Genomic DNA, 24807 nt, shown 5'->3' on the forward strand with positions numbered 1-24807 from the left:
GGGGGTGGTGTGTGTTCTCTAGCAGGGTTTCTAAGAATGTTACTGGGTTGCTTGTTTGCCAATCGATCTTGTCTAATAAAAACTACAACTCCCATGATCCCCTACCTGTGAGCATGTGCAGTAGAGCATAGGGCTGTGACCCGGATGTAGTAGGCTGTGAAGTGCACACAGATAGTCCCGTGAGAAAAGCAGAGGATCTGTGAGTGATGCAGCAATGTGAACTCACTTACTCGTGCTGCCCTGTCTGCAACAACCCGCCCACCCGGAGATTTCAGGGGCAAACCCGGAGCCCGGAGAAGGGGATGCCAAACCCGGAGTCTCCGGGTGAAACCCGGAGAGGTGGCAACCCCGAGTGGTGCCCAAAATTATACTCCATATTCAAGGTGTGGTCTTACTAATGCTTTGTAAAGGGGCATAATTATGTTTACTTCCCTTCCATCCACTGCCCGTTTGATGCAAGATAAGATCTTGTTTGCCTTTGCAGCTACTGCATGACATTGGGCACTATTGCTAAGCCAGCTGTCTACAAGCACTCCTAAATCCTTCTCCATCAAGGATTCCCCCAATATATCTCCATTTCATTTGTAAGTCGCCTTTTTATTTTTGCATCCCAAATGCATAACCTTACATGTATCTGTATTAAACCTCAGCTGCCATTTACCTGCCCACGTTTCCAGTCTCTCCAAGTCCTTCTGAAGAGAAATTACATCCTGCTCTGATTCTACTACCTTACACAATTTAGTATCATCAGCAAACTAAGTCATGTTGCAAAATGTGTGATTTTTACTATGCGGCCATAGACTGGAGCAATGAGATTAGATTACAACTAAAGAAAATCATTTTTTTGGGGGTGTTAAAAAACAATTGCATGACCCAAATTATTGAGGACCAACCAGGAGAGGGGCAATACTGAATTTGGTAATATCAAACAATGTAGGAGAAATAACAAACAGTGAAGTCCTGGAACAATTGGGAACAGTGATCATAACATGGTCTCATTTGAAAAAAAGTATTAAAAAAATATTATATGAGTTCAACAAAGACTTAACATTTTAGAAAGGCAGATGTTAATAAGCTGAGCAATAATAATAATGGGCCGTGACACAGGACATTTAAACTTGCAGGAGATACTGGAACCCGATACAGGGGCCTGATCCTCGGGAAACAGGGGTCCCGGACCTGAAATTAATGCAGTTCAGCTCCGCAGACTCCCTGTTTTAATCCTAGTAATAAAAATAAAAGCAGCACATTAGCCTGTAAGAGCTGTGCAGGGTGACAGAGAGAGGGACCGCTTCTCTCTGATCTCTCTGCTGTAAGAGCTGTGTGGGGAGACAGAGAGAGAGGGACCGCTTCTCTCTGCTCTCTCTGCTGTAAGAGCTGTGCGGGGAGACACAGAGAGAGGGACCGCTTCTCTCTGATCTCTCTGCTGTAAGAGCTGTGCAAGGAGACAGAGAGAGAGGGACCGCTTCTCTCTGCTGTAAGAGCTGTGCGGGGAGACACAGAGAGAGGGGCCGCTTCTCTCTGATCTCTCTGCTGTAAGAGCTGTGCGGGGAGACAGAGAGAGGGACCGCTTCTCTCTGCTCTCTCTGCTGTAAGAGATGTGCTGGGAGACACAGAGAGGGACCGCTTCTCTCTGCTCTCTCTGCTGTAAGAGCTGTGCGGGGAGACACAGAGAGAGGGACCGCTTCTCTCTGATCTTTCTGCTGTAAGAGCTGTGTGGGAGACACAGAGAGAGGGACCGCTTCTCTGCTCTCTCTGCTGTAAGAGCTGTGCAGGGAGACACAGAGAGAGGGACCGCTTCTCTCTGATCTCTCTGCTGTAAGAGCTGTGCAAGGAGACAGAGAGAGAGGGACCGCTTCTCTCTGCTGTAAGAGCTGTGCGGGGAGACACAGAGAGAGGGGCCGCTTCTCTCTGCTCTCTCTGCTGTAAGAGCTGTGCGGGGAGACAGAGAGAGAGGGACCGCTTCTCTCTGCTCTCTCTGCTGTAAGAGATGTGCTGGGAGACACAGAGAGGGACCGCTTCTCTCTGCTCTCTCTGCTGTAAGAGCTGTGCGGGGAGACACAGAGAGAGGGACCGCTTCTCTCTGATCTTTCTGCTGTAAGAGCTGTGTGGGAGACACAGAGAGAGGGACCGCTTCTCTGCTCTCTCTGCTGTAAGAGCTGTGCAGGGAGACACAGAGAGAGGGACCGCTTCTCTCTGCTCTCTCTGCTGTAAGAGCTGTGCAGGGTGACAGAGAGAGGGACCGCTTCTCTCTGATCTCTATGCTGTAAGAGCTGTGCAGGGTGACAGAGAGAGAGGAACCGCTTCTCTCTGCTCTCTGCTGTAAGAGCTGTGCAGGGAGACAGAGAGAGAGGGACCGCTTCTCTCTGATCTCTCTGCTGTAAGAGCTGTGCGGGGAGGCACAGAGAGAGGGACCCCTTCTCTCTGATCACTCTGCTGTAAGAGCTGTGCAGGGAGACACAGAGAGAGGGAATGCTTCTCTCTGATCTCTCTGCTGTAAGAGCTGTGCGGGGAGACACAGAGAGAGGGACCGCTTCTCTCTGCTCTCTCTGCTGTAAGACCTGTGTGGGGAGACACAGAGAGAGGGGCCGCTTCTCTCTGCTCTCTCTGCTGTAAGAGCTGTGCGTGGAGACACAGATAGAGGGACCGCTTCTCTCTGATCTCTCTGCTGTAAGAGCTGTGCAGGGAGACAGAGAGAGAGGGACCGCTTCTCTCTGATCTCTCTGCTGTAAGAGCTGTGCGGGGAGACAGAGAGAGGGGCCGCTTCTCTCTGATCTCTCTGCTGTAAGAGCTGTGCAGGGAGACAGAGAGAGAGGGACCGCTTCTCTCTGCTCTCTCTGCTGTAAGAGCTGTGCGGGGAGATACAAAGAGAGGGGGACCGCTTCTCTCTGCTGTAAGAGCTGTGCGGGGAGACAGAGAGAGAGTGGCCGCTTCTCTCTGATCTTTCTGCTGTAAGAGCTGTGCGGGGAGACACAGAGAGGGGGACCGCTTCTCTCTGATCTCTCTGCTGTAAGAGCTGTGCAGGGAGACACAGAGAGAGGGACCGCTTCTCTCTGATCTCTGCTGTAAGAGCTGTACGGGGAGACACAGAGAGAGGGGCCGCTTCTCTCTGCTCTCTCTGCTGTAAGAGCTGTGTGGGGAGACACAGAGAGAGGGACCGCTTCTCTCTGATCTCTCTGCTGTAAGAGCTGTGCGGGGAGACACAGAGAGAGGGACCGCTTCTCTCTGATCTCTGCTGTAAGAGCTGTGCGGGGAGACACAGAGAGAGGGACCGCTTCTCTCTGATCTCTCTGCTGTAAGAGCTGTGCGGGGAGACACAGAGAGAGAGTGACCGCTTCTCTCTGATCTCTCTGCTGTAAGAGCTGTGTGGGGAGACACAGAGAGAGGGACCGCTTCTCTCTGCTCTCTCTGCTGTATGAGCTGTGCGGGAAGACACAGAGAGAGGGACCGCTTCTCTCTGATCTCCGCTGTAAGAGCTGTGCGGGCAGACACAGAGAGAGGGACCGCTTCTCTCTGCTGTAAGAGCTGTGCGGGAGACAGAGAGAGGGACCGCTTCTCTCTGCTGTAAGAGCTGTGCGGGGAGACACAGAGAGAGGGACCGCTTCTCTCTGATCTCTCTGCTGTAAGAGCTGTGCGGGGAGACACAGAGAGATGGACCGCTTCTCTCTGATCTCTCTGCTGTAAGAGCTGTGCGGGGAGACAGAGAGAGGGACCGCTTCTCTCTGATCTTTCTGCTGTAAGAGCTGTGTGGGGAGACACAGAGAGAGGGGCCGCTTCTCTCTGATCCCTCTGCTGTAAGAGCTGTGTGGGGAGACACAGAGAGAGGGACCGCTTCTCTCTGCTCTCTCTGCTGTAAGAGCTGTGCGGGGAGACACAGAGAGAGGGACCGCTTCTCTCTGCTCTCTCTGCTGTAAGAGCTGTGCGGGGAGACACAGAGAGAGGGACCGCTTCTCTCTGATCTCTCTGATGTAAGAGCTGTGCGGGGAGACACAGAGAGATGGACCGCTTCTCTCTGATCTCTCTGCTGTAAGAGCTGTGCGGGGAGATACAGAGAGATGGACCGCTTCTCTCTGATCTCTCTGCTGTAAGAGCTGTGCGGGGAGACAGAGAGAGGGACCGCTTCTCTCTGATCTCTCTGATGTAAGAGCTGTGCAGGGAGACACAGAGAGATGGACCGCTTCTCTCTGATCTCTCTGCTGTAAGAGCTGTGCGGGGAGACACAGAGAGAGGGACCGCTTCTCTCTGATCTCTCTGCTGTAAGAGCTGTGCGGGGAGACACAGAGAGAGAGTGACCGCTTCTCTCTGATCTCTCTGCTGTAAGAGCTGTGCGGGGAGACACAGAGAGAGGGACCGCTTCTCTCTGATCTCTCTGCTGTAAGAGCTGTGCGGGGAGACACAGAGAGAGAGTGACCGCTTCTCTCTGCTCTCTGCTGTAAGAGCTGTGCAGGGAGACAGAGAGAGAGGGACCGCTTCTCTCTGATCACTCTGCTGTAAGAGCTGTGCAGGGAGACAGAGAGAGAGGGACCGCTTCTCTCTGATCTCTCTGCTGTAAGAGCTGTGCAGGGAGACAGAGAGAGAGGGGCCGCTTCTCTCTGATCTCTCTGCTGTAAGAGCTGTGTGGGGAGACACAAAGAGAGGGGCCGCTTCTCTCTGCTGTAAGAGCTGTGCAGGGAGACAGAGAGAGAGGGGCCGCTTCTCTCTGATCTCTCTGCTGTAAGTGCTGTGCGGGGAGACAGAGAGAGAGTGGCCGCTTCTCTCTGATCTCTCTGCTGTAAGAGCTGTGCGGGGAGACCCAGAGAGAGTGGCCGCTTCTCTCTGATCTCTCTGCTGTAAGAGCTGTGCGGGGAGACACAGAGAGAGGGACCGCTTCTCTCTGCTCTCTCTGCTGTATGAGCTGTGCGGGAAGACACAGAGAGAGGGACCGCTTCTCTCTGCTGTAAGAGCTGTGCGGGGAGACACAGAGAGAGGGACCGCTTCTCTCTGCTGTAAGAGCTGTGCAGGGAGACACAGAGATTGGGACCGCTTCTCTCTGATCTCTCTGCTGTAAGAGCTGTGCGGGGAGACACAGAGAGATGGACCGCTTCTCTCTGATCTCTCTGCTGTAAGAGCTGTGCGGGGAGACAGAGAGAGGGACCGCTTCTCTCTGCTCTCTCTGCTGTAAGAGCTGTGCGGAGAGACACAGAGAGATGGACCGCTTCTCTCTGATCTCTCTGCTGTAAGAGCTGTGCGGGGAGATACAGAGAGATGGACCGCTTCTCTCTGATCTCTCTGCTGTAAGAGCTGTGCGGGGAGACAGAGAGAGGGACCGCTTCTCTCTGATCTCTCTGCTGTAAGAGCTGTGCGGGAGACACAGAGAGAGGGACCGCTTCTCTCTGATCTCTCTGCTGTAAGAGCTGTGCAGGGAGACACAGAGAGAGGGACCGCTTCTCTCTGATCTCTGCTGTAAGAGCTGTACGGGGAGACACAGAGAGAGGGGCCGCTTCTCTCTGATCTCTCTGCTGTAAGAGCTGTGCGGGGAGACACAGAGAGAGAGTGACCGCTTCTCTCTGATCTCTCTGCTGTAAGAGCTGTGCGGGGAGACACAGAGAGAGGGACCACTTCTCTCTGATCTCTCTGCTGTAAGATCTGTTCTGGAAGAGACAGAGAGAGGGGCCGCTTCTCTCTACTGTAAGAGCAGTGTGGGGCGACACAGAGAGAGTGGCCGCTTCTCTCTGCTGTAAGAGCTGTGCGGGGAGACACAGAGAGAGGGACCGCTTCTCTCTGATCTCTGTGTTATAAGAACTGTGCGGGGAGACACAGAGAGAGGGACCGCTTCTCTCTGATCTCTGTGTTATAAGAACTGTGCGGGGAGACACAGAGAGAGGGACCGCTTCTCTCTGCTCTCTCTGCTCAGCTGTGCGGGGAGACAGAGATAGAGGGGCCGCTTCTCTCTGATATCTTTGCTGAGCTGTGCGGGGAGACCCAGAGAGAGGGACCGCTTCTCTCTGATCTCTCTGCTGTAAGAGCTGTGCGGGGAGACACAGAGAGAGGGACCGCTTCTCTCTGATCTCTCTGCTGTAAGAGCTGTGCGGGGAGACACAGAGAGGGGACCGCTTCTCTCTGATCTCTCTGCTGTAAGAGCTTTGCAGGGAGACACAGAGAGAGGGACCGCTTCTCTCTGATCTCTCTGCTGTAAGAGCTGTGCGGGGAGATACAGAGAGAGGGCGCGCTTCTCTCTAATCTCTCTGCTGTAAGAGCTGTGCGGGGAGACAGAGAGGGGACCGCTTCTCTCTGATCTCTCTGCTGTAAGAGCTGTGCAGGGAGACACAGAGAGAGGGACCGCTTCTCTCGGCTCTCTCTGCTGTAAGATCTGTGCGGGGAGACACCGAGAGAGGGATCGCTTCTCTCTGATCTCTCTGCTGTAAGAGCAGATTACTCTTTGACAAAGCGCCCTGTGCGTGAAACGCGTCAGAGTACCTGCCAAGACTATCCATGTACCTGTTTTTAGCTAATAAACGTTATTTTTGATTTTTGAATCCTGCTTCTACCAGTTCATTTGGTTAGCTGTGCTCTGGTTTTCCCTTTGGGACTATCTACTAACCTGAGCATGCGCACAGATGCACGCTGTGCTGGAGACCACTCTATCTGCTTTCTATCTCCTGCTTCCTGTTGATGGTGCAGAGAGTTCACATAGAAGCAAGGCTACGCAGCATCCAGCTGATTCCCCGGCGGCGGCCACACAAGGCTTCAGCTGACGCAGACGGTTCCTTAACCGTCGGGGCTCTCAGACACCTGTCAGCCTATCGAAGAGGGTCTTAGCAGCTACCAGGTCTCTCTTCAACAGCTGTGAATACAGCCTTGAGCTACGTCGCTGACACAGCTTTTTCCCTTCTCCACACCCCAGGACTCGCAAGCGGGTAACCGTGAGTACCACGCAGGCAAAATGTTGGTGCTATATGAGATTAGCCAGTTGCCTTTTTTTTTTCAACTTCAGTTTTTATTGGGTTTTACAGAGCATACAATGTGCCACATTCCATAGTTTGGTATCACATTACCCATATAAGTACAGCCTCCAATGCCGTAGGTGCAGGGATAGAGCACCAACATTTGTCAACTTTGACTCACAACATTTACACACTGGACTTGACAAACCTAACCCACATGACTTGGACAAGACAACAGTAGGTTTACATAGGAAGGAAAAAAGGGGGGGTGGGGGGGGCGGGACGGCCTTGAACCTGTTGTATGGATGTTGCATCCTTGATTTCATCCTTGCAGCTGTATCCTTCCTAGGATTGGAGGCTTCACTGCCCTGTCATCTAGTCTCGGGGCTTGTCCTACCTGTCTCCTAATTGATAGTGCCTGAGTCTTGTCCCGTCATCGGAGAACGCAATCAACTCTATTAATGCAGGATTGTGTCGGCATCTACCCCTGGGATGTCTGTTTGGGCAATCCATGGCGCCCATACTTTTAGGAAATTTGAGCCAGAGTCGTTGACCCAACTAGTCAACTGTTCCATCTGGCACACGTGCCAAATTCTATTCCGAATTCTGGGGATAACTGGAATTTCATCTCGTTTCCATACTGCTGCGATCTCACATCGTGTGGCGCTTTTTGGCAGTCCCTGGATTCGTCTGCCCAAAAGGAACAGCCACGGATCCAGCGGGATCTCCAAGTTTAGGATCCTCTGTAACCATTCCCTAATGTTTTCCCAAATCGGGACCACCCTCGGGCAAGACCACAGCATATGTTTCAAATCCGCTGATTCTCCACACTGCTTTGGGCAGAGCGGCGAATACCCTTTAACAAATTTAGATAGTTTAAGTGGGGTATGATACCAATGCATGAGGACCTTAAATGCGTTCTCCTTTAGCGTGGCACAGACCGAGCTTTTGGCTGCAGCCTGAAGGATATGATCCCAGTCTTCGTCTTCTAGTGTCTCCCCTAAGTCAGTCTCCCATCTCGTCATGTAGTTGAGTCTGGGTTCGTCAGTCTTTCCAGGACAGATCACTTCCATGTACATCCTAGAGGTTAGTCCCCTTGTGTCCGTTCCTCTAGAACACATTTGCTCAAAATTCATTCTTGGGGGTCGAATTGGGAATTTATTGTAAAAAGCTCTGATCTGGAGGTATCTAAATAGTTCCGAGTTTGGTACTCTTTTTCTGATTTAATTTGCTCAAATGTTTTAATAAATTTCCTCCCCTCCAGATCTTTGAGTCGTTTATAACCCGACTGAGACCAAATTAAAAAGTTTTTACTAAGCATCCCCGGAGCGAAATCTGGATTCTTGAGTAATGGGGTGATCAGGGATTGTTTAGTGGTAAGCGTATGTCTAAATTTGGAATTCTCCCATACCGCCAGAGAGTTCGGCACGGCCTGAAGCCGCATCTTTATTGTGTTTCCACACCTTTTGGGTAGCCAGATTAAATCGTGCAGCTCAACTGGTGCACAGCAGTCTCTCTCCAGTGCCACCCATCTCCGCAAAGGCGGGTCTGCGTACCACTGGACAATTTTGCTCAATTGGGCTGCCTTGTAATATGCCAACAAGCAAGGTACCGCTTATCCCCCTTTTGTGACTGGTCTTTTTAATATGCTCTTCACAATTCGCGGGCTTCTGTTGTTCCAAATAAAATTCAATATTCGAGACTGTAAGTAGAGGACATCAGCGTTAACCAACGGTACCGGTAGGGTCTGGAAGAGATAGAGCACCCTGGAGAGCAGGTTCATTTTAATACTATGAATTCTCCCGAACCGTGAAATACCATAACCGGCCCATACTCTGAGGTCCTCCCTTTGAGTCCTGAACAATTTCGGGTAATTTGCTTTATAGAGTGAATTATAATCTCTGGTAATATATACCCCGAGATATTTGATAGAGGAGGCTTGCCATTTGAAATTGAAATTTATTTCTATCAATTTTTCTACTAGTCATGGTAGATTTATGTTGAGGGCTTCTGATTTGGTCTGATTGATTTTGAACCCAGAAATTTGATTACATTTTCCCAAAATCCCAAAGACATTAGGCAGGGAGGTGAAGGGTTTAGACAGTGTCAGGATCACGTCATCCGCATACAGCGCTACTTTATGAGCTTGGTCCTTTACCTCTATCCCTGAGATATCGGGGCTTAAGTGAATATGCGCTGCTAGAGGTTCGATACACAGGGCGAATAACAGCGGGGACAGAGGGCACCCCTGTCTTGTCCCACTACAGATCTTAAATTGATCCAAGGGGAAGCCCTGGTGTCGGACCCTAGCTGTAGGGCCGTTGTATAATGCCAGGATGGCCTCGAGAATCCGTCCTTCAAAGCCAAATGCTCTCAATGCCTCCCTCAGGTAGGACCAATCTATTCTATCGAAGGCCTTCTCCGCGTCCAGACTCAATACCATTGACGGGATATTACGTTTCTTGGCCAAGTCAATCAGATCAATTATCCGTCTGGTATTGTCTGCCGCTTGCCTGCCTCCGATAAACCCCACCTGATCTGGGTGTATTAGTCTGGGAAGAACGATACCCACCCTGTTAGCTACAAGTTTAGAGAAGATTTTTACATCCGAATTAATCAGGGAGATGGGCCGGTAGCTCTTACAGTCTGCCGGGTCCTTACCCGTCTTATGGATCAGTGAGATGGAAGCCTGGAGCATCTGAGTTGGGAAGGAGGCCCCTGCGAGAATTTCATTGAATAATTTCAGTAGTTGGGGGGCTAAAGTTTTCAGGTATTTTTTATAATATTGAGAAGCCATCCGGACCTGGAGCCTTGGCTGGCTTAAGTGACTTTATTACCTCAGCTAGTTCTTCTGAGGTAAAGTCCCCCTGTAGCGCTTCTCTCTCTCCTCTGCTCAATTTGGGTAATCGTGCCTCTTTTAAAAAGACTTTAAGTCTCTCTCCTGTTTGTTGTGTGTGGCTGACCTTATCTCCATCATAGAGAGTTTCATAATATCGTTTAAATTCCTCCACGATCATTCTAGGATTGGAGGTAAGGTCCCCCCCTGGGTCCGAATCGATGAGATACAGTAATTTGGAAGCCTATTTCGTAGCTTATTGGCAAGTAAGGTATCTGGCTTGTTGGCTTTTTCGTAAAACTTACGCCTTGACCATGCCAACTCTCTTTCAGCCTCGGAGGTTAGCAACAGATTGGGTTTAATTTTGGTGTCCGATATCTCCTTCAGGATATAATCCTGTTTATGGGCGATGTGGGCCTCTGAGAGATGTGCCAGTCTCTCCCTCAGCTCTTTTATCTTAGTCTCTTTCTCTCTCTTTTTTTTGGCGGCCAAATTCAACAAAATCCCTCTCATCGTCGCCTTATGGGCTTCCCATAGTGTCGAATGTGAGGACACACTTCCCTCATTGATTTCGAAGTATTGTTTCAGTTTATCCCCTATCTCCCGTTCGGTTACCGGGTTTTTCAGTAGGAGCTCATTTAGTTTCCAGTTCACTCCGGGTCTGTCCAGCGAACTCAGTGTGCACCGCAGCTCTATGTGTGTGTGGTCTGACCAAGAGATGTCATGAATCCCTGTGCGGGAGACCACTGGGACCACCCTGTTTGATATCAGGAAGTAATCTATCCTGATGTATCTGTTATGGGGGTGTGAGAAGAAGGTATATTCCCTCGCTATAGGATTCTGCTCCCTCTAGATGTCCACTAATTGGCAATCCCTCATCCCCTGGGCGATTGTTAGTATGTCCTGTTTCAGTGGTTGGTTAGTCCCCGTGCATCTGTCCAAGTCTGGGTCTAGTGTTCTATTGAAGTCCCCCGCTAACAGAATATTACCTTGTGCTTTGCTGTGTAGCAGTTTGAAAAATTGTATATAGAACTCTGGGGCGTGCTCACATGGAGCGTATACTGTAGCTAATGTTAGGGGCTGACCCTGTATTGTCCCTGTTAATATGATATATCTCCCATCTTTGTGTACATGGGTCTTAGCTACTTGTAGCGATAGCCTATTATGTATTAAGATTGCTACCCCTCTTTTTTTAACAGGCGCAGAGGCCAAATAATACGATCTAAAATGTTTATCTAAGTATTTGGGGTGATTATTTTGGGAGAAATTAGTTTCTTGTAGGAAGACGATATCGGCATTTTTGCGAATGTAATCTCTGAATGCTATTTTCCTCTTGATGGGATTGTTAAAGCCTTTCACGTTATGTGAAATGACCATTATTTCCTTACTCATTTGTAGGGTGTCGCTGAGCTACTGCCTCGGTGTACCTTAACTGTGCCTCCGTGTGGTTCCTTGTGGTGAGGTGGCTCCAGCCATCGTCGCTCCTTTCGGGTGTCCTCAGCCTGGGTAGGGTTAGGGCTGGAGGAGTACAAGAGGAAACATGGGGAGAGACAAACACAAAACCACACAACTAACACACATATAATGACCTCGGATCCTTGGCCCAGCCAACTGGAGACCGAGTTCATCGCCTTTGGGTGCTGGAGGGGCAGGGCAGGGTACCGCTCACCTCGAGCCTCCCCCACCCTCCTCCTCCCCCCACCCCAAAGGACTTCGCCAGAGCCATGGGTCTGAATATCACCCGGCTCAGGCCTGAGGCCCATGCGGACCGCGGAGCAGGTCTCTGTCCTGATACCCCCGCCCGCCTTTAACACATGCAACTATATCAGAAAAAATATATATTTTGCTAACTGTAGCACCCTCCCGTTCTGCTATCTTTGTGCCAAACAGAACCCTCCCCACCACCTTCAGAGATTGCCTTCTTCTCCCTCCCTTTTGCTGAGACTTGGTACCCCCACCAGTCCCTTGAGCATCCACGCTGTGATGTCAGATGAATCCACTCTCTCGTGGTTTTAGTTTCCCTGCCGCTTCTTTGTTTTCTGCAACACTTCTCGGGGTAACCCTGAACCTTCCCAATCCAACTCCCCTCCCCCTCTCCACCGTCCTGCTGCACTTCACCTACTCACTCTGCATTATACCTCCATCATTAGCGCTCCTGTCTACTCGCTCATCCCTAACCCTGCCCTCCTCCTTCTTTCCTCACTTGCCACTGCTACCCCACTATTCCCTATCACTTACCTCCTCTGTCTTCCCTTAACTTCCTTGTGTCCCGTCTCCTCCTACTGCTCCCGCCCCCTACGCCACCTGTCTTCCCTGCTTCTCCTCCTCTCGCGTAACTTCCCCCATCCTTCTATTACTTACCTAGCCCCCCTCTTCTCCTCCTCTTAACTTCCTTGCCCTGTTCCCTCCACTGTCTCTATAACTTCCCCCTACCTTCGCTGGCTCCATTCACCTTCCTTTTAGATCCCTTACCTCCATTGTCTCCTTTTGCCTACCTACCTCCCTGGCCCTATCACCTACTTACCCCCTACCTTCTCACTAACTTGCCTTTGCCCCTCCCCCTCTCCCTCATCCCTAGCACCAACCAGCTGGGCATTTGTCCCCTTTGCCTGGTTTCCCCTTAGCAGCCGCTCTTCCATGCCCCTTCTCTCTGCCCCCTGCCACCCATTCTGTTCCCTTTCTTATTGCCCCCTTGTTTGGGCCGGGGTGTGCTGGGCCGTCGCCTCTGCCGCTCGCGCTGCTGTCCGGTTACTGTCTTGCGCCGGTATGCCTTGCTGCTGCCCGCCTCCACCACTCTCCCTACTTCCGGTGGCTGCTGTCCCTCACTATCAGTGGCACTTCTGCCACCTCCAAGATGGCCGCTCCCGCTCCGCCCTCTGACGTCACCGGACGTCCGGTCTCCGCCATCTTGGATCCCATTTCGCGACCAATTGAAGGGAAGCGCGCGCTCTCCTCCTCTGCTCCATGGGTATCCGGGGTTTGCGTGTCAGCAGGCGCCTCCATCAGCCTCGTGGCAGCCGCCATCTTCCAACTCGGGGCCCCAGGTACGTGCCCTTTGCTCTTGCGTCCATATAGGTGGGCCAATCCCCCTCTTCTCCCATTACTGTGGGGGTTCCTCAGCGTGGAGCGTGGTGTAAAGGCAACTTTAATTGTCTCTTGGGGGGTGTAATAACTTGGATAACTGGATAACTGGGAGACATTAAAACTGGCGACCCCTCTACCTCACGTCCTCCCCCTCAGTCTTTATCTTTATTAACACCAGGCCTGGGGGAGCATCCCGCTGTGGACCATGTGGGGTCCTGGGCTTCCTCTGCGTCGGCTGGTTTTCCTTCAGTCCCAGCTTCTGTAAGAAGGCATCCCCCTCCTCCAGGTCCCTCATGGAGACTGGCCTCCCATTCCGGACCACCAGCAGACCGAATGGGAAGGTCCAGCGGTACCGGACGGCCTTATCTTGCAAGATCCTTGTAATGGGGATTAGATTCCTGCGTCGTAACAGCGTGGTTGGGGACAAGTGCTGAAATATTAACAGGCGAGCTCCCTCAAAGTCCAGTGCGGGGCTAGCTCGGGTCTTGCGGAGTACAGCTTCCCTAGTGCTATAATAATGCAGCCACACTATTATATCCCGCGGCTGCTCTGATTCTAGGGGCCTCGACCGCAGCGCCCGGTGACAGTGGTCCATTTCCAGTCGCTCCCTGGGTAACTCCGTTAGCAGGGACTCCATCCAGCGCAGTACATATGCTTCACAGTCACCTTCTGTCTCGGGGACCCCTCTAATGCGCACATTATTCCGCCGATCTCGGTTTTCAGTGTCCTCCTGGCGCTCTCTAATCTCATTAATTTGATGTTGGAGATCGGTGTTTTTTTTGTCCACTTTCTTTGTGGCTTTGATATTGAGGTCCAGCTGCTTCTCAATATGGCCGGTCCGCTCCCCCAGGGATCCCACTTCTTTCTTTAACTCCCTGATTTCTGCCTGCAGCAGCGTTTTTAGGTCTGTATAAAGACGATTAAAGTCACAGACCCTAACTGGCATCAATTCAGGGTTGTCACTCTCCTCTTCTTCCCCGTCATGTTCAGTGTCAGATCCTTGATTTGAAAGCTGTGCCATTGCAGGGCCCGGTTTGCTTCTCCTAGAACTTCCAAAGTATTCCGGTAATCCCATTTGTTTCGGGGTCTTTGTCAGTTTCTTCGACATCCTCCTATATTGCTAAGCTTGTGGTGCACTTTCTGGGCTTATTTGCCTGCTTTAAAAGTTTCTTTCTTAAATTGTTCAGCAGCGGGGCAGAGAGCTCTCAGTCTAGACAACCATGCTCTTTGCCTCCCAGCATGCACCTTCAGCCAGTTGCCTTTTTGATTGTTCCACAACTATTATCATTTATCGGTGGATGCGAGGAGGGATATTATGACATTATTGATACACATATTTAGTACTTAGGGTCTCCAGACACCAAATTTGCATACTCATATGCATTCATTGAGCTCCGATATCTCTGAGGGCTGACATCAGCCCTGAGTGCAAGTTTCAGTCCTTACAGGATTCGTTTAGGAATTCTGAGCTCAAACGAATTCTGGAAGATGGGTGCGAGCCTTGGTTACGATGTAGTTAACCCCTCAAACTCCAGACCCGCTGACACTGTAACTTGGATGGATCTTGGTGAATCTCAGATGAATCTAACTACAGTAGAACTGGGCTGCAGGCATTTTTTATAGAGTTACGGGTCCTATCGCTAATATACCCAGCCAATCCTCCCGTGGGAACAACTTTTTCCACCTATCCCAGACTTGCCAGTAGCTCACAAAAATGGCAGAAGTTGCTTCCCGGTTTGCTACGAGCATGTGCTAACTTGACACCTAAGCTGCTTAGCATACTGGGCCCAACCCCTTACCTGGCAACAGTAAGTCTGGGGTTTGGCTACCAAGTGTTGATAGCCCATTGTCATGGATGTGCGCGCCACACACTGAGACCGGACTGCGGGGCTGAGGTGGGGTTACATAATCACCGACCTTAGGCCTCGGAGCCAAATCCGGAGTGCGAAGTTCATGGTCAAACAAGCCGGGGTCCGGACTGGAGAAGGCATCATAGTCTGAGGACAAGCCAGGGTCAGGATCGGAGAAGGCAGCATCATCGTGATTCAGGCAGGAGTTTGGCAACGGGTAGACAGGTGCTCTTTGCTTCAGCGTAGGAGCGAGAGCGTGGGAGTGGCCTCTGCGCGAGGAGCGGGCATGGCCCATGATGCCGGACTCTGTAGGGGGAGACAGCAGGCTGGCCAAAGAACACCGCAGGGCAGCGCCGGGGAAAAACCAGCGCTTCAGCACACGAGTCCAAAGTAGGCCTCTGCAAAAGGGATCGGTCAGCAGGCATCAGGAAACAGGTACACAGACCTCTGCATGGAGTGTAGCAGCAGGTCACAGGAAACAGGAACAGGGCAAGCCAGGGGGCTTGTGGCAGAACACTGTAACATCCAGAGTAGGATTATGCTCGGCACTGAATCAGTGCAAGAGCCTAGCATATAAAGGGCAGAGAACCAATCACAGGAGAGAGGTGTGTGAGCATTCCTCCAATGACGGAGCACAGGGCTGAAGCTGCAGTGAGAGGCAGCACATGTGCCATTGATTGCCAGAGGGAGACTTTGTAAACTGCACAGGTATGCAAGGCTAGAATCAAAGCCAGAAACGGATTCCTTACACCCATACTTCGCACCAATATCTGGTACTTTGTAATAATCCGGCCGCCCTAACACCTAGGGTCTCTGAGGCTTTTCAACTCCGGACTTCTCTAGACACTGGGGCACCAACTCAGCAGGGTGCCCATTGAAGTGTGGAGATGAAAAATTCCGCAGCTCATTCATCATTAACATATTGACATGTTAATGGATTCATTACCGGGCTGACAGGAAAAGGTTCATGTCTTTATATTTTAAAACATACCTGAAACACATTGTATTTTTATATGTACTTTCTATATGTGTGGGTGATATAAAAACAACATGTATGTGAATGTTACATTCTCAACTATCTGTATTTCAAAAATTAGAGTGCTAGCTCCTTCCTAGCAAAAGTTAGCTACTTAATTGAATATGCTCTGTGATGTGGTTTGCGGTTTGAGCTATGGCATACAATGTATCACTGCTTGCCGGAATCGGTAACTGCAGAAGCACTCCACCACTTGACCTTAATTGATTAACGAGACCGCAGGATACATTGTTGCATTCTGCCACTTCAACTGGACCGCAAACCACTTATCCACTTGAGTTTGTGGTTAAGACTTCCCCGTGGGTTTTGCGGTTTAGGAAGTGATTCAGAGCTTCAATGGAGCCGCTTACCACAGATGCACTTATTCAATTAACGCTTGGCACAGCGCTAGAAGCTCCCCCTTGTGTTGCGAATAGTTTGCACATTCAACATATATTCATAGAACTGCAGCTAGTTTCTGAGCTGCAAAACAGGGACATTACGAGGGATGTATAGGGGGAACATGGCATTATGGTGACCAACAATTAACCCCTTCATCCCCAACAATGTTTAGGGGTAACCAGCTGGGTATAAGACCTTTATTATTGGCCTGGTTAACCCCGTCACCGCCACAGTCGCTTCGCTCTGATCACTCTAAGCAGCTCTTCCAGACAGGTAGCGGCCCGGTAGGATTAACGCCACGGGAGTCCCATTCAGAAGCAGGGACTACAGCTGCATTAATCCGTATGTGAAAATCCCCCTGGTCTGCACTTTGGCTGCGATTGGGCCGCACATGGGTCACTGTCCAGGCGCTTCACGTGGTCGCATCTGTATACAGTGGCGGCCGACCTGAGTCTAAATCAGCTAGATCCGCGATTTTCAGATTATCCCGGTTATGTGCGTTTTTTTGTCGTTTTCGCCCGGAGTGAATTGCGTTATTTTAGCGCTCGAGATTTTAGCATTTTATTCTCGCTGTCTGCAATACTGCAATGCCGTGTAAAAACTCAGGGGGGCGTTTGCGAGCTGTTGTCTTGGAAGTCTAATACCTTTGCGGTTCAACCTACGTCAGTACACAGTCTGTGTGCGCGCGCAGTAATTGTAAATTTGCATATTTAAAGTATACATGCATTTGCAGTGCTGTTCTGCAGTACAGTATGTCTCATTTGAAAATTGTTGAAATGCATAGGTGTGTACTGTACTGTAACAGTGTCACATTTCGGCATATACAGCGCTCTCCCCTCGCTCAGGATAATTAACTGCACTGCAGGGTATTTCAACTTCTTATCTTCTGTGCAATACAGTACATCTCTCCCACACCATTCCTTTGAACGTGTGTCTGGTTTCAATCACATTCCTGCTTGACAGCAGGAATTTACTGCACATGCGCCTGTAACTTTGCCCACCACTGCTTGCTTGAGTGAGTGAAAAAAAAATTTTATTGTAATTTTTTTTTCTCCACAAGCCTGCAAAAAACATCGTACTTTATTACGATATTCAATCTGTGCTGTAGCTTTTGTCTGCGACCCTGTGCCTTTGACTGCACATGGTTGATTTGTGTGCTTTTTACGTACTGTATTTGGGGGTGTATTATTATGATGAACTGCCTTTTGAAATTAAAGTATGTCTTTAGCTTTGAACTTCATGCGGCTGTCTTTAATTTTTGGAATCTTACCATTGTGTTTTTAATCCGTCCATAGCCAAGCTTCAAAGCCTCACAGCGCCTGCGTGTAATCCTTGCTCAGATGGGAGCTATTTAGCTGCTTAGCTGCTTACTGCGCATGAGTCACCCAAACCCCCCCTCTCCACAGAGTAATTCAACAGACACCTCCACAGAGTCATTCATTTTCTGAAGTTAGTCATTGTGTTTTTAATCCGCCCCTAGCCGAGCGTCAATCGCCTCACTGCGCCTGCGTGTACTCTAAGCCTCTTTGAGATGGGAGCTAGCTGCTTACTGCGCATGAGTCACCCAACCCCCCCCCCTCTCCACAGAGTCGTTAATTTTCTGAATCTTGCCATTGTTTCTTATTCCGTCCATAGCCGAGCTTCAAAGTCTCACTGCGCCTGCGTGTGATCCTTTTTCAGATGGGAGCTATTTAGCTGCTTAGCTGCTTACTGCGCATGAGTCACCCAACCCACCCCTCTCCACAGAGTCGTTAATTTTCTGAATCTTGCCATTGTGTTCTTAATCCGTCCATAGCCGAGCTACAGTACAAAGCCTCACTGCGCCTGCGTGTAATTCTCTTTGAGACGGGAGTTTTGAGGCTTTGTTTACGGCAACGTTTTGGAAAATCCCTTCTCAAATTTGATTTTCACAGAGCATCATCTTGATATTATAATAATAATAATAGCATGTTTTTGTATAGCGCTGTTAGTTACAGTTTACGTAGCGCTTTCCAGAGACATTTTGCAGGCACAGGTCCCTCCCTGTCCCGTGGAGCTCACAATCTATTGTATGTTTTTGGTGCCTGAGGCACAGGGAGATAAAGTGACTTGCTTTTTATGTGCTGTATTTGGGGGTTGTATTTGGGGGTTTATTGATCAAATTATTATGATGAACTTCCTTTTGAAATTACTGTACTCTACAGTATGTAATTTCTTTGAACTGCAGCACAACTAATCCTTCATCCCTCCCCCACGCACACACAAACTCTTTTCGACAGACACCTCCACAGAGTCATTCATTTTCTGAAGTTAGTCATTGTGTTTTTAATCCGTCCCTAGCCGAGTGTCAATCGCCTCACTGCGCCTGCGTGTACTGTAAGCCTCTTTGAGATGGGAGCTAGCTGCTTACTGCGCATGAGTCACCCAACACCCCCCTCTCCACAGAGTCATTCGACAGACACCTCCACAGTCATTCATTTTCTGAAGTTAGTCATTGTGTTTTTAATCCATCCCTAGCCGAGCGTCAATTGCCTCACTGCGCCTGCGTGTACTCTAAGCCTCTTTGAGATGGGAGCTAGCTGATTACTGCACGTGACTCACCCAACCCCCCCCCCCCCCCCCAACCCTTTGAGGCTTTGTTTATGGTAACGCTTTGGAAAATCCCTTCTCGAATTTGAAATGTAAATCTGATTTGCACAGCATTGTGAGAATTGAGAGTAAAAAAAACCATTAACTGATTCATGTTGTTTTGTCAATCATTCTTATACTGTAGGGGTGGGGGGGGCGGTGGTTGTTGTCAATGATTATGATTACCAGGAATGTGAATAAATATTTATTTTATTTTATCAGGAACAAAAAAATACAAATATAAAAATAATCATGAATAATACATAATGCAGTCTTTATTAAGTTCTTCTGGCAGATTGAAATTGGATAAACATTTAGAAAACATTTGTAAAACATGGAGAAACATGAATTATGCACATTTATAAGAATATTATTTAATAATATATATACACTGTAATGTATAATATATATATATATATACTGTATATATATATACAGTATACTGTACATAGTAATATTTTTTTTTCCGTCTTTATCTTGTTCCTCATTCCGTGTAGAGTACAGGAGTTCATTGAGAGAGGAGAGGTTTTGTGTACATCAATACTGCTGTTTATATACTGTACATTTGACTGTACAAACAAATTAGACTGGACACAACAACCCACCTCCCCCCAGGCCACCCTTTTTTCCTGAAACGACAAGAAAACAAAATAGTGCAGTTACTGTATGTGCGTACTGTATTATGGCATTGTGTGATATGTAGTACTACTGTAGGTGGCTGGTGCTGCTTTCTCTGAAAAGAAAAAAATTGACCAGTTAGTAGGCAGTTACTGTACTACTGTCAAACTAGTCTACTGTATACTGGAACTACTGTATACTCTGACTACTGTTAAATACTACTGTATGTAACTGTTACGCCGGTGCTGCCCGCAGACCAGACTCGTCCCTTATACTGAGGTGGGGACGTATATGTGCACGCACCCGCAGCAGAAGGAGCGTGTCCGGAGTGTGGTGTTTTGGCGTTGCCAGGCCAGGTGTGAACAGGTGTAGCAATACTTGCCGGTACCGGTACTGAAGAAGCGAAGTGTTTGCCGTTAGCCAAAAGTCGGGGAGAGAGAGATCTGGAAGGTCGAGGTCCAAGCTGAGGTCGAGGGATGGAAGAAGCTGCAGGGTCAAGAGGGAGCCGGGATCCAGAGCCAGGTAAGTTCGTCCGCCAAGCCGGGTCGAAACCTGAATGCACAAAGACAAAGGGAGAGCCAGAATAGACGTCTGTAGCGGAGACTATGTCGAGCGATGTGAGAGAGGCAGAACAGGCATTAAGTACTGTGGCTGACCAATGGTTAACGGAGGCAGGCCTGGAGGAGCCCTAGGAGCAGTCCAGGATTGGTTTCCATAATAGGCTGCCAGGTGATAAGGTTTAGGGTTAACTAGTAACCAGCGTGTGGGAGGGAGGTGTGGCTTCACTGCAAGAGCAGTGAATAAATTAGCTGGTGCTGGAATGTGTTCCGTAACAGCAAGGGATGCACGCACAGAAGCAACGGCAGGCAGCCGAGCACTAGCCCTGCATGGGGCAGCAGCAGCCCGACGGGGAGGACGGGGGAGTTCCCTCAACAGGGAGGCCGGGCGAGAAGGGAGCCGCACAGCCACGGGAGTGGACAGAGGTGAGGGGAGGTCACGCTGCGACCGACGTGACCCCTGAGTCCTCACAGTACCCCCCCCCTTCAGGGTCGGCCTCAGGACGATCTTTCCATGGCTTGGATGGAAACTTCTTCCGGAAGCTTTTAAGAAGTCCTGGTGCGTGGATGTCACTAAGAGGTACCCAAGACCTCTCCTCGGGTCCGAAACCCTTCCAATGAACCAAGAAATGGACTTTCCCTCTGGAGAAACGGGAATCTAGTATGGTCTGGACCTCGTACTCTTCGTTGCCCTGTATGATCACAGGATCTGGTTTAAGAGTGTGGTCTGGGAACAGAGGGCTAGAGATGAACGGTTTGAGAAGTGATGTATGGAAAACATTAGGAATTCGCATGCTTGGGGGTAGTTGAAGACGGAAAGCCACCGGGTTGATCTGCTCCATGATAGGAAACCTAGGAGCCAATTTGGAGGAAGGGGTTTTGAGGCGGATATTTCTAGTAGACAACCAAACCTTGTCCCCTGGTTTGTAGTTGGGTGCAGGTCGGCGACGGCGGTCAGCCTGGACTTTAGAAGACAGGGAGGCCCTTTGAAGTGCAGATTGAATTCTGGCCCAAGAGTCCTGTAGGAGGGAGATGTGTTCATCCACAGCTGGAACTCCAAATGAGATCTTGTAAATAGGTAGGCAAGCCGGGTGATAGCCGTAATTAATGAAGAAAGGTGTCTCCCCAGTGGATTAATTCCTGGTGGAATTAAAGGCATACTCAGCCCAGGAAAGCAATTCCGTCCAATCATCCTGGGAGTCAGAGACGAAGCACCTTAAATACTTCTCGAGAGATTGATTGACCCTCTCGGTCTGTCCATTAGACTGAGGGTGATAACCCGAAGAGAAGGAGGAAGCAATGCCCAGTCTTCTTGTGAAGGATCTCCAGAATCTGGAAACAAATTGGGAGCCACGATCCGATACAATGGATGTGGGTATGCCATGGATCCGGAAAATTTATTTGGAGAAAATATCGGCTAGGGCGGGTGAGGAGGGTAATCCTTTGAGAGGAATAAAGTGTGCCATCTTGGAAAACCGATCCACGACTACTAGAATAGTGTTCATGCCATTTGACCTAGGCAATTCGACAATAAAATCCATGGATATGTGGGACATGGGGCGTTCCGGGATGGATAAGGGCAAAAGAAGACCATGGGGTCTCTGGCGAGGAATCTTGTTGCGTGCACATACCGGACAGACCCGGGTAAACTAAAGAATGGATTTGGCCATATTGGGCCACCAAAAGGTACGACGGATGAGATCCAAAGTCTTCTTGTAGCCTGGGTGTCCTGCCGAACGGGAAGCATGTCCCCATTCCAGAATCTCCGGAATAAACTTGGCCTCCACGTATAAGGTATCCTTCGGGATCTCAAGATCGCTAGGAAGGTGGCTTTGAGACTTGATGATCCTCTCAAGATTTTTGAATGTAGCGACCGCGAGGATTTTTTGTTTGGGAAGGATAGACTCTGAAGTTTTCTCTGGTCTCTCATCAGAAGAATATTGTCAAGAGAGAGCATCCGCCTTGACGTTTTTGGTGCCGGAAATGTAAGACAAAATAAAATTAAATCTGGAGAAAAATAACGACCAGCGGGCTTGGCGGGGGCCTAAGCGACGGGCATTCTCGATGTATAAAAGATTTTTGTGGTCCGTGAGAATAGTGAACGGTCTTTTGACCCCTCCAACAGATGTCTCCATTCCTGAAGTGCCAACTTGACGGCCAAAAGTTCTCTATTGCCCACATCATAGTTCCTCTCAGCTGGGGAAAACTTCTTCGAGAAAAAACCGCAAGGGTGAAATTTATCCTGGGGAGAAAACTTTTGGGATAGGACAGCGCCGGCCCCGCAGTCTGAAGCGTCTACCTCTAGGGTGAAAGAAAAAATGGTGTCCGGGTGTCGAAGAATGGGAGCTGAGACAAAAGCTTGTTTTAGTGTTTCAAAAGCTATGACTGCCTCAGGCGACCAAGACGAAGGATCAGCTCCTTTCTGGGTCAGTGCTGTGATCGGGGCGATGATTGTGGAGAAGTTACGAATAAACTTCTGGTAATAATTGGAAAAGCCTAGGAACCGCTGAATAGACTTGAGGGAGTTAGGTTGCGGTCAATCGATTACGGCTTTAAGTTTTTCAGGATCCATGGCCAATCCCGTGTTGGAAATAATATATCCCAGAAAGAGGTGGTAGACTGGTGAAAGAGACATTTCTCCATCTTGGCAAACAAACGGTTCTCTCGGAGACGGGAGAGTACAAACTTGGTATGGATGATATGGTCCTGTAGATTCTTGGAAAAGATAAGGATGTCACCCAAATAAACAATTACAAACTGATTAAGGACATCCCGAAAGACGTCGTTGATAAAGTCCTGAAAAACCGCCGGAGCGTTGCATAATCCGAAAGGCATCACGAGATACTCGTAGTGGCCGCTACGGGTGTTGAAGGCAGTCTTCCATTCGTCGCCCTCCTGGATGCGATTGAGATTATACGCCCCGCGAAGGTCAAGCTTGGAGAACACGTTAGCACCTTGAAGTCTGTCAAATAATTCAAAAATGAGAGGAAGTGGGTAACGGTTCTTCACCATGATGCGGTTCAGTCCCCGGTAATCAATACACGGTCTGAGAGTACCGTCCTTTTTCTTGACGAAGAAGAATCCAGCTCCTGCGGGTGAATTGGAGTGCCGAATAAAGCCCCGTTTAAGGTTCTCACGGATATATTCATTCATGGCTTCCATCTCAGGAAGAGAGAGGGGGTAGGATTTGGATTTGGGCAATGTGTATCCAGGTACCAAGTCTATAGGACAATAGTAAGATCTGTGAGGAGGTAGTAGTTCGGATTAGGTTTTGCAGAAGACATCCAGAAAAGCAGCATATGGAGCGGGCAATCCTCCCCTAGGGTTGGATGCATTGGCCAGCAGTCGAGGCGGAAGTACGGCTGGTGGAAACGGCTCCTCCGACTTCGACCTCCAAGCAATAGGATCTTGGGATGTCCAGTTGATGAGAGGATTGTGCTTCTGTAACCAGGATAAGCCGAGAGTGACCGGAGTACCAGGGGCGTGGATTACATCAAAGGCCAAGGTCTCCTTGTGTGAATGAGAGGAAAGGTTGATGGGGCAAGTCTCCAAGGAAATATATGCCGGGGTGAGCGGACGCTCGTCAATCCTGACCAAGGCAACGGGAGACTTCTTCCTAACGAGTGGAATCTGGTTCTTTTCAGAGAAAGCTTGGTCCATGAAATTTCCTCCCACGCCGGAATCGATAAATGCCGCAGTGGAGGTACGGAAGGTAGGACCCGAGAGAGAGACAGGAATGGTCAATTTTTTGGGAAGTTCCTTCCTGGAAAGGGGACAAAGAGATTTAGCACCCAGGGAGAGCCCCTTTGTACTCACTGGGTTTGGTCGTTTCCCGGGCGTAGTGGACATTCACGGATCAGATGCTCGGAGGATCCGCAGTAATAACATAATCCACCGACTTGGCAAGCTTGCTGTATTGGTGTCCGGGAACGCTGGACTCCAAGTTGCATCGGCTCCGGAGCCTCCAAAGCAGGTAGTGGGGTGACGGCAGGTCCTGTGGTTGGAGAGAATCTCGGAAAAGGAGCACGGAAGGGTGTAAATCGGGGAAGCTGGCGTTGGAGGCGACGTACCTGAAGGCGCTGATCCACTCGATTGGCCTGGGAGATGAGTTCCTCCAGAAGCCCTGGCCTGGGTTGTGAGGCGAGCTCGTCCTTGACGGAATCCGTTAAGCCTCGCCAGAAGACTGAAACTAAAGCCTCCTGGCCCCATCGTGTCTCAGCTGCTATGGTCCGGAACTCCAAGGCGTATTTGGCCACGGAACGACGTCCCTGGGAAAGTTCAATCAAAGAGTCAGAGGCAGTTTCTTGGCGTGCGGGGGTATCGAAGACCTGTCAAAAGTCTCGTCTAAAGGCTGCGTAAGCACGGGTGATATCAGGACGGAGTTCCCAAATTGGGGAGGCCTATGCCAGTGCTTTCCCTGTAAGCAGGCTGTACACATATGCCACTTTCTTACGACCAGTGGAGTACTGCTGTGGAGCCATCTCAAACTGGATCTCGCACTGATTGAGAAAACCGCAACAGGCGTGTGGATCCCCTGCATACGGTTTAGGTGCCGGGATCTTCGGGCCGGAAGTCACGGCAGTACGCGGTTCTGGCGACAGTGGCGGTGTGGTCCCAGGTGGTGCCTGAAAAGAAACGTCCTGTACCTGTTGAGTGAGGAGAGCCATTTGGTCAGTTAGGGCCTGGACTTGTTGATACATGGCCGTCATCATGGAGGCCATGTCAGTCTGGTCTGCGTCTTGTGGGCTCGACATAATGTTACGCCGGTGCTGCCCGCAGACCAGACTCGTCCCTTATACTGAGGTTGGGATGTATATGTGCATGCACCCGCAGCAGAAGGAGCGTGTCCGGAGTGTGGTGTTTTGGCATTGCCAGGCCAGGTGTGAACAGGTGTAGCAATACTTGCCGGCACCGG

General features: G+C 49.8%; 1 protein-coding gene across 1 annotated transcript in view; it reads left to right on the forward strand.

Moving 5' to 3' along the window:
• The first annotated feature begins 205 nt into the window (after positions 1–205).
• The window catches only part of LOC142485096 (TRPM8 channel-associated factor homolog), a 36100-nt gene continuing 11498 nt past the window's right edge, over positions 206–24807 (forward strand). The window contains exon 1 of the mRNA XM_075584306.1: positions 206–383. Within this exon, the coding sequence (XP_075440421.1) occupies positions 207–383 (177 nt within the window). The 5' untranslated portion in view covers position 206. The remainder of the gene's footprint in view (positions 384–24807) is intronic.

This window comes from Ascaphus truei, unplaced genomic scaffold (assembly GCF_040206685.1).
Source record: "Ascaphus truei isolate aAscTru1 unplaced genomic scaffold, aAscTru1.hap1 HAP1_SCAFFOLD_536, whole genome shotgun sequence".
NCBI classification, from domain to species: Eukaryota; Metazoa; Chordata; class Amphibia; order Anura; family Ascaphidae; genus Ascaphus; species Ascaphus truei.